The sequence below is a fragment of the Pongo pygmaeus genome, chromosome 11 (genome assembly GCF_028885625.2).
Source record: "Pongo pygmaeus isolate AG05252 chromosome 11, NHGRI_mPonPyg2-v2.0_pri, whole genome shotgun sequence".
In the NCBI taxonomy this organism is placed as follows: domain Eukaryota; kingdom Metazoa; phylum Chordata; class Mammalia; order Primates; family Hominidae; genus Pongo; species Pongo pygmaeus.
Genome location: NC_072384.2, coordinates 90313435 through 90331433, shown reverse-complemented (window position 1 = coordinate 90331433; position 17999 = coordinate 90313435). Strand labels below are relative to the sequence as shown.

Sequence of the window (17999 nt, the reverse complement as noted above, 5' to 3'; positions counted from 1 at the left end):
AGTAAAAGGGCTAAAAAATCTTTTACGCAACAGATGGGATCCACTTAAGTGGTCTGTCCGTACTTTTAACCCACTGTTTTTTGAAGTGAACACCATCATACAGTGGGCAAACTTCTGCTTATTCAACACTTCATAAATATCTTTAAAACGAGAAATCTCCAAAAAACAAGCCGTGGTTTCTTATAAGTGTTTTTCATAGATGTACTAAAGTAAGCGTTTCCTTTCATACTCTTTGCGCCTAACCGTCTACATGATAGGGCCAAACTCAGGTTAAATATTTTTTTCCAGCTACCACTCTGGACACACCAACTAATTATGCACACCTCACAAAACCACCTTTCAAAATGCAGAGAGAATTAACAGCAAGGAAGTAAAGGTTTTTCTAAATATAGTCCCATCATGTTTATTTCACACTCATCAAGTAGGTCACTGGAGGTAGCTGGCAGCTAGGGACACTCAGAAGCATCTCTCAAAGCCAAGGCTGAGACCAAGGGGTCACTGACAGCTGCGCCATCTACCTGTTGCAGCTGGGCCACTGCTCTGGACAACTGTCAGATCAGCTTCTTCGTCCTACAAATACTAATGATTGGATTTTTTAAATCGTTGTTTGCCACCCTTTCTTCCCGCCCCCCATCCCCTTCGGGCCGCTCGGGCAGGGCCAAGGGCGCCGCGGGACTCGCGAGCTCCCCTCCGCGCTGGCTGCAGCGGCGATGCCGGGCATGCCTGGCAGGGCCGGGCCGGGGGCGGCCTCGCTGCCGGGGCAGGGACCTCGCAGGCCGGCGCGCAGAGGCGAGGAACCCTCCCGGCGCCATCGACTCACCTACCCGCGGAGAGGCGACGGCGCGCGCCGCTCACCAGCCCGGGCCCCAGATCCAAGGAGGAAGGGCAGCGGCGCGGGGACCCTGTGGTGGGTGGCGTAAGGAGGAAAACGTGTTACCTAAGCCGGGGATGCGGACAGAGCAGGAGGTAGCAGCCTTTCCCTCTAGAAACGGAAGCGGCGGGGAGCAGGAGGAGGAGGAGGCGCGGCCCGGGCGCGAGGTTAGGCGAGGGGTGCTGGGCGTGCGGCCGCAGGCGCGGCCAGAGGACGAGGGCTGGGGAGGACGACGGAGGTCACGCGAGCGAAGGCGAAGCCCCGGCGACGCGCGGCCCCGCTCGGCTCGGCACCGGATCCGAGCTCGGCCTCAGCCAGGCCGCCGCCCCCGGCTTTCCCGCGGGACCGCGGCGTGGAAACGCGCGCTGCCGCCTCGGGGCTCCCGGGACGCGCGGGCCCCCCACGCCTGCCCGAGCCGGGCGTCCGCGACGTCACAAGTGAAGCGCGATGATTCAGAGGGAGGGCCAGGAAGGGAAGGGCTCTGGGGTCAGCTTGGCCACGGCTGCTGTTTCCTTGTCGCCGCCCACGAATTCACTTTTAAATCGTCCTCCTCCATTCATCTGTACTCTCATAGGGGACTGCGGGTTTGACAGATGGGTTGGCAGCTGTGAAGATGGACTTCCTGCCAGTGGTATCCGGGTCCCACTGTTCTAATGGAAATGTCAGGTGTACTGGATGTTCCTCAAGACACAGCAGTGTCTCTGGGCCTTGCCTCTTAAGGAATGGGCCTCGGGCCACCTGGACAGGAAGCGTATCAAGGGTGAGGAACTCATCTCTCTCCAGCCTTTGGTGCTGTGATACTCAGTGTACCTTAAGGATGGTTTGGGTTAAACCTAGGTAGGAATGGGTGTTGGTGGGCGGGGTATAGAAACCTTAAAAGGGCAACACAAAGCTTTTGAATAGAAGACGCCAAGCATCCTCGCCCAGAAGCTGATGTTTGTGAGTGCACTGGGCCTTCTAAAGCGGCACTTCACACACATTTTCGCTTCTTGGCACAGGTAGGAAAGGATGATATTACAAGCTTAAAATGGGGGTAAACAGAAGAGGCTGCTCCTGCAGAAGGCGAATGGGCCCTTGCACCTGGAGGGCTGAGAAGACCATGCTGTAGCTGCATCCCTGTCATTCGTTTCATGGCATCCAGTTGAGAAGCTCTGCTTAAAGCTTTGTCTGGCACCTTTTCTTAGCTACATTTTTCCACTCCAGCTGAGATTGCCTCACTGAGTTGTCAACACTTGGTCTTCTTTAGCAGTGAGGAACCACCAAGACAGGAGGCTGGGGCAATACTCAACTTGGCAAACTCCAGGAAATGGTGCTTAAAACGTTTGGCTTCTTGAATGGAATTCATGGTACTGCTCCCAGCCTGCCCCTGGGGTCTCCAGCTTGAGACAGTTTCTCCCCGCATCCCTCCACCCTTCCCTGGCTTTCACTCACTAGCAAGTGGGCTGCTTCTACTTTCTTTCTCACATTCATTTCTTAGGTCCATTCTCAGAGCGGTTAGGGTTACTGTTTAATTAGCCTCATAATCATATCTATGATGGCAAAATCAAGAAACAATTTAAACATGATTCTTAAAAGTAAGGAGATAAATACCAGAGACATAGAAGATTAAAGAATTTGCCTCTAGGAAGCAGGAATTTAAATTTGGGGAAGACAGGGTGGAGCAAGGGATATGAATCTAGTCCATTTTTCTTTTCTTTTCTTTTCTTTTCTTTTTTTTTTTTTTTTTGAGATAGAGTCTCACTCTGTCACCCAGGCTGGAGTGCAGTGGCATGATCTTGGCTCACTGCAACCTCTGCCTCCTTGGTTCAAGTGATTCTCCCACCTTAGCCTCCCTAGTAACTGGGGTTACAGGTGCCTGCCACTATGCCCAGCTAATTTTGTATTTTTAGTAGAGACGAGGTTTCACCATGTTGGCCAGGCTGGTCTCGAACTCCTGACCTCAGGGGATCCACCCACCTCAGCCTCCCAAAGTTCTAGGATTCCAGGCATGAGCCACTGCACCTGGTGGAATCTAGTCCATTTTCCACTTTGCTACACACATCTGGAGGGTTTCTTGCTTGCTTAAAAGCTTTCATTGGCTCCCAATCTCTGAAAATATCAAGAGCAAGTTCCTGAGCAACTCATTCAAGACCCATCACCCCTCGCATCTGTCAACTCTGCCCCTTGAATATTACACCTCATTTTACTACACACATCTAGTTTCCTGAATATGCAAACAGATTTCATACATTTGTACCTTTATACATGTTATTGCTTTTGCCTGGGAGAGCATTCTCTTGCTGCTATAATAATAGCTAATGACACTGTGCTAAGTACTTTCTGCGATTTATAACTGTTAATTCTTACATCGACCCTATGGTAAATGTTACTGTTATCTCCATTTTATAAACAAGAAAACTAAGACTTACAGAGTTTAAGTGATTTGCTGAAATATGTAGTATTTGGTGAGGCTAAATTCGAACCCAGCAATCTGACTCTAGGACTAACATAATATTGCCTATTCATCTTTCTAAAATGTTTCCCAGACACTAAATTTGAACAGGATTAAAAGATTTAAATGTTTTTAAGTCTTAAAAGGGCAAGGAGAAAATACAAGTGAATTGCTTTTAATCTCAAACTAAGCATGAAACAAAGGCTGAAATTACAAAGGAAAAGTGACAGATCTGACTGTTGAACTTTTAACTTCTTTTATCCAAAAAAAAACCCATAGAATAAAATTTAAAAACAAGTAAAAATTATAAAAAATTTGCAATATACATGAAAGATAAGCATAACACTCTTATTAAAGAGAACTTAGAAAGAAAAAATAGCCTATTAAAAATGAGCAAAATGCAAATTCATTATCATGAGAGAAAAATGTAAATGGCCAAACATTTTTAAGAGAAGTGAAAAAACGATAATACACCATCAAATTGAGAATAAAATAATACTCAGAGCTAGTAATTTGGGCCAGTGACCCTTGGAGTAGGATGTGTAGCAACTAAAGAAACTCATACATTACTGAGAAGGGTATAAATTGGCTGAACGATTCTGGAGAGCAATTTGACAGAATGTAGTGAAAGCCTCAAAAATGTTCACACACTTTGACTTAAAAATTACATTCCTGGAAATTTATAATACAAACATTTTCTATAAAAGGTCAGATGGCAAATACTTTGTGCTTTGAAGGCCACATATGTCTCTGTTGCTTTTCTTCTGTGTGTGTGTGTTTAAAAAAAAAAAAAAAACCTGCCCCCCTCCCTCCACCCTTGTTAGGCCATTCTTGCATTACTATAAAGAAATACCTGAGGCTGGTTAATTTATATGAAAAGAGGTTTAACTGGCTCATGGTTCTACAGGCTGTACAGGAAGCATAATGGCATCTGCTTCTGGGGGGGCCTCAGGAAGCTTCCAATCGTGCTGGAAGGTGATGGGGAGCAGGTGTCTCACATGGTGAGAGCAGAAGCAAGAAGAAGTTGGCAGGGGAGGAGCCGCATAAACAATGAGATCCCTGTGAGCTCAGAGTGAGAGCACACTTATCACCAAGGAGATGGCCCAAGCTGTTCATGAGGGATCCACCCCTATGATTCAAACACCTCCCACCAGGCTCCACCTCCAACACTGGGGATTATATCTCAACATGAGATTTGAATGGGACATCCAAACTATATCACCCCCAAAATGTAAAGTCTCATCACAGTACATTTGGTAATGGCCAAAAGAGAAACCAAACTAAATGTCCGAGAATAAAAATTAGTTACAACTAGATACACGGAGGCAAGTTTTTAAAAAGTGTTAAAATTTTAAAATGTTGCAGAATGGTATCTATTGCATAAAATAGTATTTATGATTTATTAATTGGAAAATACAGTTTACAAAATAATATGGTGTGATCCCGAAAACAACATAATCATGTGTGTATAAATGCATAGAAAAAAATCTGGAAAGATATAAACAGATATTTATAGTGGTCTAGGGCAGGGGATGGAATTGTAGATATTTGCTTTTTGTTTTATGTATATGTTTCCCATAATGAACTGTATTGTTTATATAATTAGCAAAAATATAAGAAACTTTGCTTGGGGGACAGCAAAGCACCTCATTTGTTAATTTGGGAAAATCTTCTATTACAATCTCTGTAAGGAGTTGGTTGCTCTCTCTTCTGTACTCCCTGATTACATAATGGTCTTCTGAGCACTTTTATTTAATAGCAGAATGGTTAATATCATTATTTAGTTAAGGTTTCCTCTATTATCTAACATCTGAGTTCCCAACACAGTAGTCTCCCCTTATCTGTGGTTTTGCTTCCAAGGTTTCAGTTATGATCAACCAATATCTGAAAATATTAAATGAAAAATTCCAGAAATAAAACAATTCATAAGTTTTACATTGTGCACCATCCTGCTCTATCCTGCCCAGGCCATGGGTCATCCCTCTTGTTCAGTGTGTCCACACTGTAGATGCTCCCCTGTCTGTTAGTCACTTTGTAGTTGGCTTGGTTGTCAGACCTACTGTCAAGGTATTGCAGTACTTGTGTCCAAGTAACACTTATTTAACTTAATAATCGCCCCTAAACACAAGAGTAGTAATGTTGGCAATTTGGGTATGCCAAAGAAAAGTCATAAAGTGCTTCTTTTAAGTGAAAACCAGAAAGTTTTTGAATTAGTAAGGAAAGAAAAAAATCCGTATGCTGTGGTTGCTAAGATCTATGATAAGAATGAATCTTCTACCTGTGAAATTGTGAAGGAAAAAGAAATTCATGTTAGTTTTGCTGTTGTACCTCCAAATGCAAAAGTTATGGCCACAGTGTATAACTTTTATTAAAATATATTTGTATAACTGTTCTCTTATTTTACTTTTCTGTTTTATTTTTAGAGACAGGGCTTCATTCTGTCACCCAGGCTGGAGTGCAATGGTGCAATCACAGCTCACCACAGCCTCAAACTGTTTGGCTCAAGTGATCTTCCTGCCTCAGCCTCCCAAGTAGCTGGGACTGCAGGTGTGCATCACTACGCCCAGCTAATTTTTTAATTTTTTGTACAGATGGAGTCTGACTCTGTTGCCCAGGAATTCCTGGCCTCAAGTAATCCTCCCACCTTGGTTTTCCAAAGAGCTGGGATTATAGGCATGAGCCATTGTGCCTGGCTATTCTATTTTATCAGCAGTAATTGTTGTTAATCTCTTATTGTGCCTTATTTATATTAATACCTTAATCATAGATAGGTATGTAGAGGAAAAGACATTGTATATAAAGGGTTCAGTACTATCTGCAGTTTCAGATATCCATGAGGGGTCTTGAAATGTATCCCCCACAGGTAAGGGGGGACTTGTTTTCCTCTGTTATAAATATGCTGGTTATTCTCCACTTGTCTTTTAGTGCCACCTTCTGCTCTTCTCTGCTAGACTCTGTGCCTCAGAAGGTGGAATTTTTCATAAACTATTCCAGCTGGGGTCTCATGCCAGTTGGTTTTGACCAATGGGTAACACCATCAGTAGATTGGAGGATGGAAAAGGAAAAAAGGTTAGGATATGTCTCACCGCCTCTTTTCCTGCTTCTGACTGGGTTCTGATGGTGGCTTTGTCCCTCGAAGGCTCCTCCTGCAAGGCATCCCTGCTCCACTGTGCCAGCCTTCACTGGGCTCTACTAACGTGATTCCCTCCCCTTATTTCTTCAGGCCTAGCTGTGCTAACTCCTGGGTACCTCCATGTTTCTCGTTTCCTTTCATCCAACCCTAACCCTAACTTCTATAAATAGTTCCTGCAATAAAATCTCTTCAGCTGAAACATCTGAGTGGAAATTGGTTCCTGTTATGACAGACTAAATATATTAAAGGACACAGTTGATCGTCATAGAACACAAATCTTTAATCCTTATTGTAACAGGGCCTGGATATTTGCAGATTTTATATCCGAGCTTTGGACTATTTGCAAGGTAATTATAGAGTGATTTACACATTTCCTGAAACAGGGATTTAAATTAATGCTGTGAGGCTAGTGTTTGGGAATATAACACTCTGACTATTCTCCACTTCTCCGGTAGTTTTTGAGAAGTAATGCTCCATTGCATTTTATTGAAGAAATTATATATATAGTACAGTGGTGTCCACATTTTGATGTTTTCAGTGGAATCTTTAAGAAAAAGTTCTTACATGTAATCTAACATACAATTAGATAAATGTCAAATTGCTCTGGTTGAGGCAGCACTGGGGAAACCTTCTTCCTATCTTTGAAGCCGACTTTGGGATGCCTCTGCAGAACCCCAGGGCTCCTTGGAACACAGTGTGAAAACACAGATTTGGAAAATCCTAGAGTCTGGAAGATATACCCTTCCTAAGTATCAAGTGTCTGTTGTATCTCTTTAGGTTAGATTCCTAGAATTTCAGTCGGCAATATGATTTTACCTATTCAAGACACTCCTCACTGTGAATGATATGACCCATCTCATTACTGCATCTGTCACCACATACGCAATGCCAAAAAACCTCTCCTGACTTCTCATCATACTTTTAATTGCATTTTCATTACTGAGAAAATGTTTTCCCACGTCTCTTGGCCATTGATACTTTCCCTTCTCCTCCACCATCTTCTACATTTCTTTAGTCATATTTCATGTTTGACCATTTCACAATTCATCAATACATAATAATTCTTTGTATGATGTTCTGATCATTATGCTAGCGGTTTAATGAACAACACATTATGTCTGTGCTTTCATGATGTCCACAGAGTAGCAATATTGTAGTCTTATTATTTATCTTGTTTAATCCAATTAACAATTGAATTAATCATTTGTTGCAACCTTTTAGCACATTTGTGGCAAATACTTTTTCTTAGTTTGCCTTCTAGTTTTACGTGTTTTTATTATTTACAAAATTTAAAAAGTTTTTATTTAGTCAAATCTCTGGATTTTTTTCTTGTTTATATGCCTAAGATCCTTTTAAACCAAAGATCAGATCAATATTCATTTATATTTCCTTGAATTTTTTTTTTACTATTTACTATTTAAGTTTTATTGAGCAAACATTTTTTCCCACAATTCTGTGATGATTGATGTATCATAAATTAACTTCTTTTATGCACTAGGCCATATTTCTGGATCCTCTATTTAGTTTCATTCATCCTTCTTTGGATTACTGTGTCAAAGGCATAGGATTTTAATAACAATAGGGTAATTTCCTGCTCAAATTCACTTTTTCAAAATATTTTTAATATTTATACCTTGAGATGAAATTTATTTACTCTTTTCAAGCGACTTGTTTGTGTTTATAAAAGTAATGCATTGCACTATTCACAATAGCAAAGACATGGAACCAACCCAAGTGTTCATCAATGATAGACTGGATACAGAAAATGTGGTACATATGTACCATGGAATACTATGCAGCCATAAAAAAGAATGAGATCATGAAGCTGGAAGCCATCATCCTCAGAAAACTAACACAGAAACAGAAAACCAAACACCTTATGTTCTCACTCATAAGTGAGAGTCGAACAATGGGAACACATGGACACAGAGAGGGGACCAACATACACCAGGACCTGTGGGAGAGGGGTTGAGAGGAGGGAGAGCATCAGAACAAATAGTTAATGCATGTGGGGCTTAAAACTCAGGTGACGGGTTGATAGGTGCAGCAAGCCACCATGGCACACATATACCTATTTAGCAAACCTGCGCGTTCTGCACAATGTATCCCGGAATTTAAAGTAAAAATAAATAAATAAATAAAAGAGTAACGCATTATGAGGAAAAATTTGTGGAAAGTGAAAAATGTGAAAAAGTATAAAGAAGGAAATAAAACCTACTCTATGTACTACAGTTGTAACATTTCAGGGTATAACTTTCCAGTCATCTCTCTGTGTGTACGTATGTATTGTTTTTGCAAATATTACTAAACATATTGTTTTGTAAACTGTTGTCTAATCACCACATATGAGCACTTCATTGTCATGAAGTATTCCTTTGAAATACATTTTTTAATGACACATTAGCCAAGGCCTCTAGAATAAGGAAGGGTGAATGGTAGCAATGTCAGTAGGCAACTCTCAACCTTTCTGGACTCAGTCATATCCTTTCCTCAGTCATGTCAATCACATCAAACTAGAATTGAAGTTACCAATTGTCACACGGATCAGCACTGTGGGCTTGCCATTGCTCCACCTCATAACTTGAAATCAGCTACTGGAAACTTGAAATTGGTATTGACTGTAGTTCACTGGACTATAATAAGTTTTGCAGGCCAGGCATGGTGGCTCACACCTGTAATCCCAATGCTTTGGGAGGCCAAGGCAGGTGGATCCCTTGAGGTTAGGAGTTCGAGACCAGCCTGGCCAACACGGTGAAACCCAATTTCTACAAAAAATACAAAAATTAGCCAGGCGTGGTGGTGTGTGCCTGTAGTCCCAGCTACTTGGGAGGCTGAGGTGGGAGAATCTCTTGACCCCAGGAGGCAGAGGTTGCAGTGAGCCGAAATTGTGGCACTGCACTCCAGCCTGGGCAGCAGAGTGAGGCCCTGTCTCAAAAAAAAAAAAAAAAGTTTTACAGCACTTGTCACCTATATCTCTTTTGTTAGGCGTATGTAAAAATGACTTGACCATAGGCTATTAGGTAGTTTAAAAATGTGGTTGACTCACAACAAGGACCAGACTTGAACTGATAAAGTTGTAAGAGATTTCTAACTCCATGTTGCACAATCTTATTTTTGTGTTCCTTTTAAATCATTAACTAATATAAATCATTAATACCTGCCTTAGAAAAGATTATATAATGAAAGCAAAGCACATTTATGATTCAGGGAAGGAATCCTTAACATTTGTGATAGAACATTTAAAACTCTGAGTGTTTTTAAGGTACGGTGCAAGGTTACTAACCTATATAAACTAGTGGGAGTAGAATGTGGTCCTGAGTGATACAAGTAGCTAAGATATCAAAAGCAAAGGATAAATCTCTAGTGTATGTCATAGCAGATATATTTATAGTCATGAAGGCATGGGGATATAGGCATCTCTCTAAAAGCTTTCATTGGGCCTTGAGTTTTTAATCTTTATTTTATCACACTCTATCCACACACACATATGCATACACACACAAACTGCATATATGTTAAACTTCATAAAATGGAAATTATCTTTTTTTTCACTTACCTTTCCACAGAAGTGTTGTTTACTAAATTCCCAGATATTAAATATAGTAAATGCAAAGGCCTTGGAGTTTACGGATCCTTAAGATTTGAATTCCCCCATCTCAAGGGAATTAAAGGCTGACATCGAAGAGTAAAAAATTCAGGGAAGGATCATTGGACTGCCTTTCCCTGTGTTCCCTCTGGACATTCCTTCGTAAGCTGCCAAGGCCAACCTCTGCTGATTAGATGTCAGTTCTCTGCCGTTTGGTACAAAGGTTATCCTCTGGAGCAAGCGTATTATCAATGACTCATTTCCTTCCATTCTTAAACTTCCCTAGATATTTTCTTGTTTACTTTAGTTTTCCACAGACCGCTCTAAAATCAACTTATTCTTGGATCCTCCCTGATACATTTTATTTTGTAAAATCATTTTATTGCATACTTTGCTATGTTGAATATTTACATCCTGATTGCTTACTCTGTTTTGTGTATTTTGCTTTCGAACAAGTTTGCCTACCTTTATTTTTGGAATATTTTGGCGGTCTATCTTTTGATATTTTGTGGCAAGTATGAGTATGTATTTAATTTCACAGGGAATAGTGCATTTAAAAGTCATTTAATTTCTTAAGCATTAAAAATTGAGCTTTAAGAGCCTTCTTTAAAATGTCCAATACACAGAATCAAATTCTTTTCCTAAACCGCACCCATTCTATCTCTTCCACACCTGATATTACCAAATCATTCTGGTAAAAACTTAAGCCAACAAGAGACTGGAAAGGTAAGAGGAGACAAGAAGAAGTAGATTTCTCATATGCTGATTATACTGACTTATGAATTTGTTAAGTAATTTCCTTCTGTGATATAAGGTGTGTCATTTAGTTAACACTGTAGAGACATTTTAAATATATTTGGGAAAATGGGATTGTACTGTTGCTCCTAACACCTCACAACTTAAAAACAATTTTAACTTTCAAATCCCTTCATACGTATTGAGTATTTGATCCTAAATGCTTTTCACAAGTCTTGTAATGGAATGTGCCAACAGTGAAATATTTGCTTATTGTGATTAATCTAGAGTTTCCACAAATGAACTGTTATAAATGGAAAGAAAACACTGGAAAATCAGAAAGAACACACACGGTTATTTTTGAACTTAGTTCACATAGTTTCTTTCTTCATAACATTCCCCCTACCCCCCTACTCCCTCATACACATTTTTTCCTTCTTTTACTCTTTCCACAAGGTTATGAAGAAAGGTTAAATACAGTTGTCCCTTGATATCCATGGGGTACTTGGTTCCGAGATCTCCAACACTCCTCCCACTATGGATACCAAAATCCGAGCATCCTAAAGACCAGCAGCTGGCTCAGCAGAACCCGTGTGTACAAAAATTCAGCCCTCCTTATAGGTGGGTTTCACATCTCTCAAATATTGTATTTTTGTTCTGTGTTTGGTTGCAAAAACTCCACTTGTAAGTGGACCCACGCAGTTCAAATCCATGTTGTTCAAGGGTCAACCATATATTACTTGACATATGTGGTTAAATTTTATCTTGGAAATAGCAACAAATACAGTTATTAGTTACTTCTGCGAGGATCAAGGAGTTAAATGAAAGTTGGAGACCCACGGCTTGATACCAAGATGAGGAAAAGGAAGCTAATTCCCTGTTACCACTTACTTCACTGCATCTCTGGTCTCCCATTCTCCATTCGTTTAGTTAGTCTTATCTATGGATGAGTACAGAGGTTTTGACTCTGGAGTCTAGGAGACGGTGTACAGCAGCAGCTGTCTAATTTGTTTTCAAACTTGGGGGAAAAAAAGCTTTGATATTACCATTTAGCATAAATCTTTCATCAGCTGAAAATTATTTCCTACCTCATTGACTTTGAATTTTTTCTTTTTTTGAGACAGAGTCTTGCTGTGTTGCCCAGGCTGGAGTGCAGTGGTGCAATCTCAGCTCACTGCAGCCTCCGCTTCCTGGGTTCAAGCGATTCTCCTGCCTCAGCCTCCTGAGTAGCCGGGACTACAGGCGACTGCCACCAGGCCCGGCTAATTTTTCTTTTGCATTTTTAGTAGAGACGGGGTTTCACCATGTTAGCCAGAATGGTCTCGATCTCCTGACCTCATAATCCACCTGCCTTGGCCTCCCAAAGTGCTGGGATTACAGGCATGAGCCACCTCGCCTGGCAACTTTGAATCTTAGTAACACATATCAAACATTGCTGTCTTGCCTTCCACTGTCTTTGTGCTCTGAGTTTTTTGCTCCTAAATGTAGGCAGAAATGATACAAATTTAAATTAATTTTACCACTAGTATTGTGGGATGAGTAATTTTCCTTTTTAATTTAGGAGTTTGAGGCAAGAGTTTCAAAGGAGGGTTTCTGAACCTAGTAGGTGAATATCAGAAAACAGAATATCAATATTTACTATTTTCTTTTTCCTTACCTCCTTCTTTATCTGCCATAGGAAAAAAGAATATAGTATTTAGAATAGTAGAAAGCCTCAGCCACTTAAATACCAGGACAATATAAATGAGACTGTAAAGGACTCAACGTTTTCCCATATAAGTGGAAAAACATACCATTTCAACACTCATTTGCTTTTATTTCCCCTTCCTGAAAGAAATATCAAATATTGAGGAATCTAGGGTCCATCAGAGGGAAGTATATATATACTGTAACATACTGTAAAAAAATTATATACTACTTACATATTATTATTGCTATGTATACATACATGCAAGCAATTATAGGGAAACCCAGTGGAGCTTAATGGCCATAATTTTTACAGAAGATATTCTTGATTATGCTTCCCTGGGACTTACTAATATCAGAGAATTGGGTTGTTTTTTCTCTTTTAAAAAGTTTATTTACTTATTTTAGATTCAGGGGCACACGTGCAGATTTGTTACATGGATATATCACAAAACAGTAAGGTTTGGGCTTCTAGCATACCCATTACCCAAATAGTGAACATGGTACCTTATAGGTAAAATTTTTTTTAACCTTTACCCCCATCTCAACCTCCCCCTTTTTGGAGTCCCCAGTGTCTATTATTTTCATCTTTATGTGCATGTGTACCCTTGGTGTAGTTCCCATCTGTAAGTGAGAACACACAGTATTTGATTTTCTGTTTCTGAATTATTTCACTTAGAATAATGGCCTCCAGCTCCATCCATGTTGCTGCAAAGGACATGATTTCATTCTTTTTATGGCTGCATAGTATTCCATGGTGTATATATACCACATTAAAAAAAATCCATTCATCCATTGATGAACAGTTAGGTTGATTCCATTACTTTGCAATTGTGAATGTGCCATCATAAACATACAAGTGCAGGTGGCTTTTTGGTATAATGATTTCTTTCCTTTTGGGTAGATGCCTAATAGTGGGATGGCTGGGTTGAATGGTAGGTTATTTGAGAAATCTCTATACTATTTTCTATAGACGTTGTGCTCATTTACACTCCCACTAATGGTATATAAGGGCTTCCTTTTCTCCACATCCATGCTACCATCTGTTGTTTTATAATTTTTTAATAATAGCTATTCTTACTGGCATTTTTCATATGTTTGTTGGCTTCTTGTTTGTCTTTTTTGAGAAATGTCTGTTCATGTCCTTTACCAACTTTTTTTTTTTTTTGGCAAGAGATTGCCCTGCTATGTCGCCCAGTATAGAGTGCAGAGTGCAGTGGTACAATCATAGCTCACTGTAGCCTCAAATTCCTGAATTGCCCACTTTTTTATGGGATTTTTTTGTTTTCTTCTTGTTGATTTGTTTGAGTTCCTTGTAGATTCTGGATATTAGTACTTCGTCAGAGGCATAATTTGTAAATAGTTTCTACAAGAGACTGAAAGGGCAAGAGGAGATAAGAAATAGATCTCTCATGTGGTGATTATACTGTCTTTTAATTTGTTAAATAATGTCCTTCTGTAATATAAGGTACCTCATTACTTAGGTAATACTGTAGGTTGTCAGTTTGTTCTGCTGATTATTTCTTTTGCTGTGCAGAAGCTTTCTAGTTTAAGTCCCATTTGTCTATTTTTGTTTTCATTGCATTTGCTTTTGGGGTCTTAGTCATAAATTCTTTGCCTAGGCCAATGTCCAAAAGAATATTTCTTAGGTTTTCTTCTAGGACTTTTATAGTTTCAGGTCTTACATTTAGGTCTTTACTCGAGCTTGAGTTAATTTTTGTCTATGGTGAGAGATAAGGGTCCAGTTTCAGTCTTCTGCATATGACTAGATAATTTTCCTAGCACCATTTAATGAATAGGGTGCCCTTTCCCCATGGTTTATTTTTGTCGACTTTGTCAAAGATCAGCTGGTTGTAGGTGTATGGCTTTATTTTGGGGTTCTCCATTCTGTTCCATTAATCTATGTGTGTCTTTTTGTACCAGTACTAAGCTGTTTTAGTTACTATAGCCTTATAGTATAATTTGAAGTAATGTAATGCCGTGCCTTTGGCTTTGTTTTTGTTGCTTAGGGTTGTTTTGGTTATTTGGGCTCTTTTTTGGTTCCATGTCAACTTTAGGATAGTTTTTTTCTAATTCTGTGAAGAATGACTTTGGTAATTTGATAGGTATTGTGTTGAATCTGCAGATTGCTTTGGGCGGGTTATTCTAAGGACATTGATTCTTTCAATCCATGAGCATGGGATTTTTTTCATCTGTTTGTGTTATGTATAATTTCTTTCATCAGTGTTTTGTAGTTTTCCTTGTAGAGATCTTTCACCTGGTTAGTTAAATATATTCTGGTATTCTATTCTTTTCTGTGGCTATTATAAATGGGATTGAATTTTTGCTTTAGTTCTCAGCTTGAAAATATTTGGTGTATAAAAATGATACTGATTTTTGCACATTGATTTTGTATCCTAAAACTTTACTGAAGTTGTTGATCAAGTCTATGAGTCTTTTTGGAGGAGTCTTTAGGATTTTCTAGGTGTAAGATTATGTCATCAATGAACAGAGATAATTTGTTTGGATGTCCTTTACTTATTTCTCTTGCCTGATAGCTCTAGCTAGTAATTCCAGTACTATGTTGAATAGCAGTGGTGAGAGCAGACTTCCCTGTCTTATTCCAGCTCTTAGGGGGAATGCTTTCTACTTTTCCTCATTCAGTATGAGTATCAGTTGGTTGTGGGTTTGTCATATATGGCTTTTATTATTTTGAGGTATCTAGTTTGTTGAGAGTTTTTATCATAAAGGGATGTTGGTTTATATCAAATGCTTTTTCTGCATCTATTGAGATGATCAAATGGTTTTTGTTTTTAATTCTGTTGATGTGGTTAATCACATTTATTGATTTGAGAATGTTGAATCATCCTTGCATCCCTGGAATAAAGTCCACTTGATCATGATGAATTATCTTTTTTATGTGCTGTTCGGTTGGGTTTGCTAGTATTTTTGTTGAGGAGTTTGGCATCTATGTTCAACAGCGATATTGGCCTGTAGAGATTAATTTTTTAGTGTGTTCTTGCCTGATTTTGGTATCGGGGTGGTACTAGTTTCATAGAACATCATAGAATTTGTAAACCAACTTATCAAACTTAGTAGGACAGATCAATTTACTCATTTGGGAATGTTTCCATTCTAAATTTAAATATTTATTGCTAAAGTGAAGTCAAGACTATATCTACATAAAATTAATATTTTTAAATAATAAAGATAATTTGACATTGCATACTAGAAATATGTAAATTATGTTAAATCTACAAATGGACATTGTACTATTTCTGTGCACCAAGGCTTGTGTTCTTGGAAAATACAGTACAAAGTCTTTATAATGTCAGTGTTATGTTGTGAATGTGTTATGTATGTATTTTTATTTCAATCTTTAGAGATATATTTTGGTATGCCATATCTCAAAGTTGAAAAATGTATTAAGACTTTTTTTTTTCTAAGAAATTTCATTTGGAGGGATTAGCTTATTGAAAACATGGAAGCCTTTCAATCTTGTTTGATGTGGTATATTCACCATCTAGTGGCAACTCACTAGAAATCAAGTGCATGTAGTAAAGACAAAACTTGTCCAAAAGGTATTTTGGGAATTAGCCATTAGGAAAAATGTGGCAGATATGTGTAATGTTCCCTGATTTCCTTAAAAACCACTTTTATATTTGTTACAAAACAACTATCTAGTCTCAAGTGACACAATAGAAAATGTAAATAATTATAGAGAAGAAGCGAGTCACTCGTATTTTCACCATCACCCAAGGATAACCACTGTTAACATTTTGGGTGTGCATTTCTCTAAAATGTTTCTGCACATGTATACACACATTTTTTGGTCTAACAGAACTATCTTTATCTAAAATTTTTCCAATTTTATAAATACTTCTATCCTTATCAGCTGCTATTTGAATCAATACTCTGAGTATGGATACTGGCTGATGATCTGAGAAATAAGCCATAATTGCCTGCCAGACCCACATAATCTTGGAACCCATGAACATGCCCAGTATGCAAATGGATGATTAAATTCCATGGCCTCTTGATTCAAGCTGGTCCATTCACAGCTCAAAAAAGTTACACTAGGCTAATCAGATTGCTCTGCTGAGTTCAGAAAATGAGAAACAGATTAATCAATTAGCAAGTGTGATAAAAACAAAATAGAAATGTAAAAAATAACTATTTAAAAGCAATATTATGAGATGATGTCATGAAGTAGAGTTGGAATCAGACAAGCGAAGGCAAATAAAAGTCTCTTGGAAGTCAAATTAGTATGAAGGTACAGAAAACATTTAGGGAGATCAGTTTTCTCTGGTCCACTGGCCCTGCTTCAAAGTGATACTGATAGAAGTCAAATCCGATTACATCATCTTTCTGCTTAAATACCCTTAGACAGGCTTCATAGTCCCTAGAGACCTGACCCTTCCCTACCTCTATTGTGCCACTGTCAAAATGCTGGAGTCATCTATTACGCTTCATCTGTGCAGAGTTTCTCTATCTAAAGCAGTTACCTTTCCTGGGAAGCTTTCTCTGATTCCAACACTATAACAGGTGGCCCTACTGTGTGCTTCCGTGGCTCCATGTAAACTTCAGAGCCTAACGCTAACACGGCACCTGGATCATAATAGCCCCTCCATGATTAGACAAAGCACCAAATAATAGCAGACATTTTGCAAGTTTGCATGAGGTTCCATGCAGCCAATAAGAGAGGGAGATAGAGAAGAAAGGGCCCCAGATGTGGCTCCCCTTCCAAAGACTTTCAGTTCCCAGTTTAACCTATGTGATCCTTTCAATATTCCACCATAATGCATGGGTCCAGTCCTGTTCTTTGGGTTGCACAAAACAATAAGCACAAGCATACAAAAAGGCAAGAGTAATATTCAAAATACTGAAGAGCTGTGGTACATTAAAGTGCCCTGGGGGTAAGTCTGTGTGTGCCAGCCTGCAGCAGGTGGTCTCAGCCCTGGAAGGAACAGCATGATGGACACCATGCATCCCTTCTGGTATGCAAGCACTATCACAAGGAGCACCATCTCCGAAAGGATCTGGGCCCACTATGAACACATGGGATGGAGTCTAGTGTAGTCAGCTATGGCCAGTCACCTGGCAGGTGCCAGGTTGGTTTCTTCATCAGTACCCTCTTGGGGATCCTTTGGGCCCAAGGAAATAGGTTGCCTGGCAGTGAGCAGTGGCTATTTACCAATCATTTTGGAAGTATTTCAATGTCTTAACAATCACATAGCCATACTGATGCTTATCTGATGAATACTAGCCTTGCAACAGGGCTGATTTAACTTGCTTTGGATACCAAGCAAAAAGGAAGGGAAAAGATCCAGAGGATTTCATTACTTAACTACTGGTACCTCCAAAACCTTGGGATCCATAAGGATACTCATTTATGCCCATAGTGCAAAGGAGGAAATGGTAAATCCCTTAAGTGCTATTGGGTTACAGCTGTCACAGTATCCTATACCACCATTTTGTGACTGATAAATTGAAATGAACACTGCTGTTTGGAGTCAGTGAATCAAGTTCTATTTTCCCCAGTTCTTGTTTGTAGTAGTTGGGCAATGCCCTACTTCTG

The 17999-nt window shown here is 39.5% G+C and overlaps 2 protein-coding genes across 14 annotated transcripts in view; one reads left to right on the top strand and one right to left on the bottom strand.

Moving 5' to 3' along the window:
* The window catches only part of INPP1 (inositol polyphosphate-1-phosphatase), a 33216-nt gene extending 26591 nt beyond the window's left edge, over window positions 1-6625 (bottom strand). For 2 of the 13 annotated variants that reach the window (XM_054476875.2, XM_054476876.2), the window contains exon 1: window positions 4156-6625. The gene's annotated coding sequence lies outside the window, so the exon portion shown is untranslated. Of the gene's footprint in view, window positions 1-820; window positions 1326-4155 lie in introns of those variants that run through there. The other 11 variants (XM_054476877.2, XM_054476885.2, XM_054476882.2 and 8 more) reach the window with 10 other exon arrangements.
* On the top strand, window positions 583-4082 carry LOC134737703 (serine/arginine repetitive matrix protein 1). The gene is made up of 2 exons (XM_063647742.1): window positions 583-1631; window positions 1870-4082. The coding sequence occupies exon 1, from the start codon at window positions 583-585 to the stop codon at window positions 1459-1461; it is 879 nt and encodes a 292-aa protein (XP_063503812.1). The 3' UTR covers window positions 1462-1631; window positions 1870-4082.
* Window positions 6626-17999: the final 11374 nt, after the last annotated feature.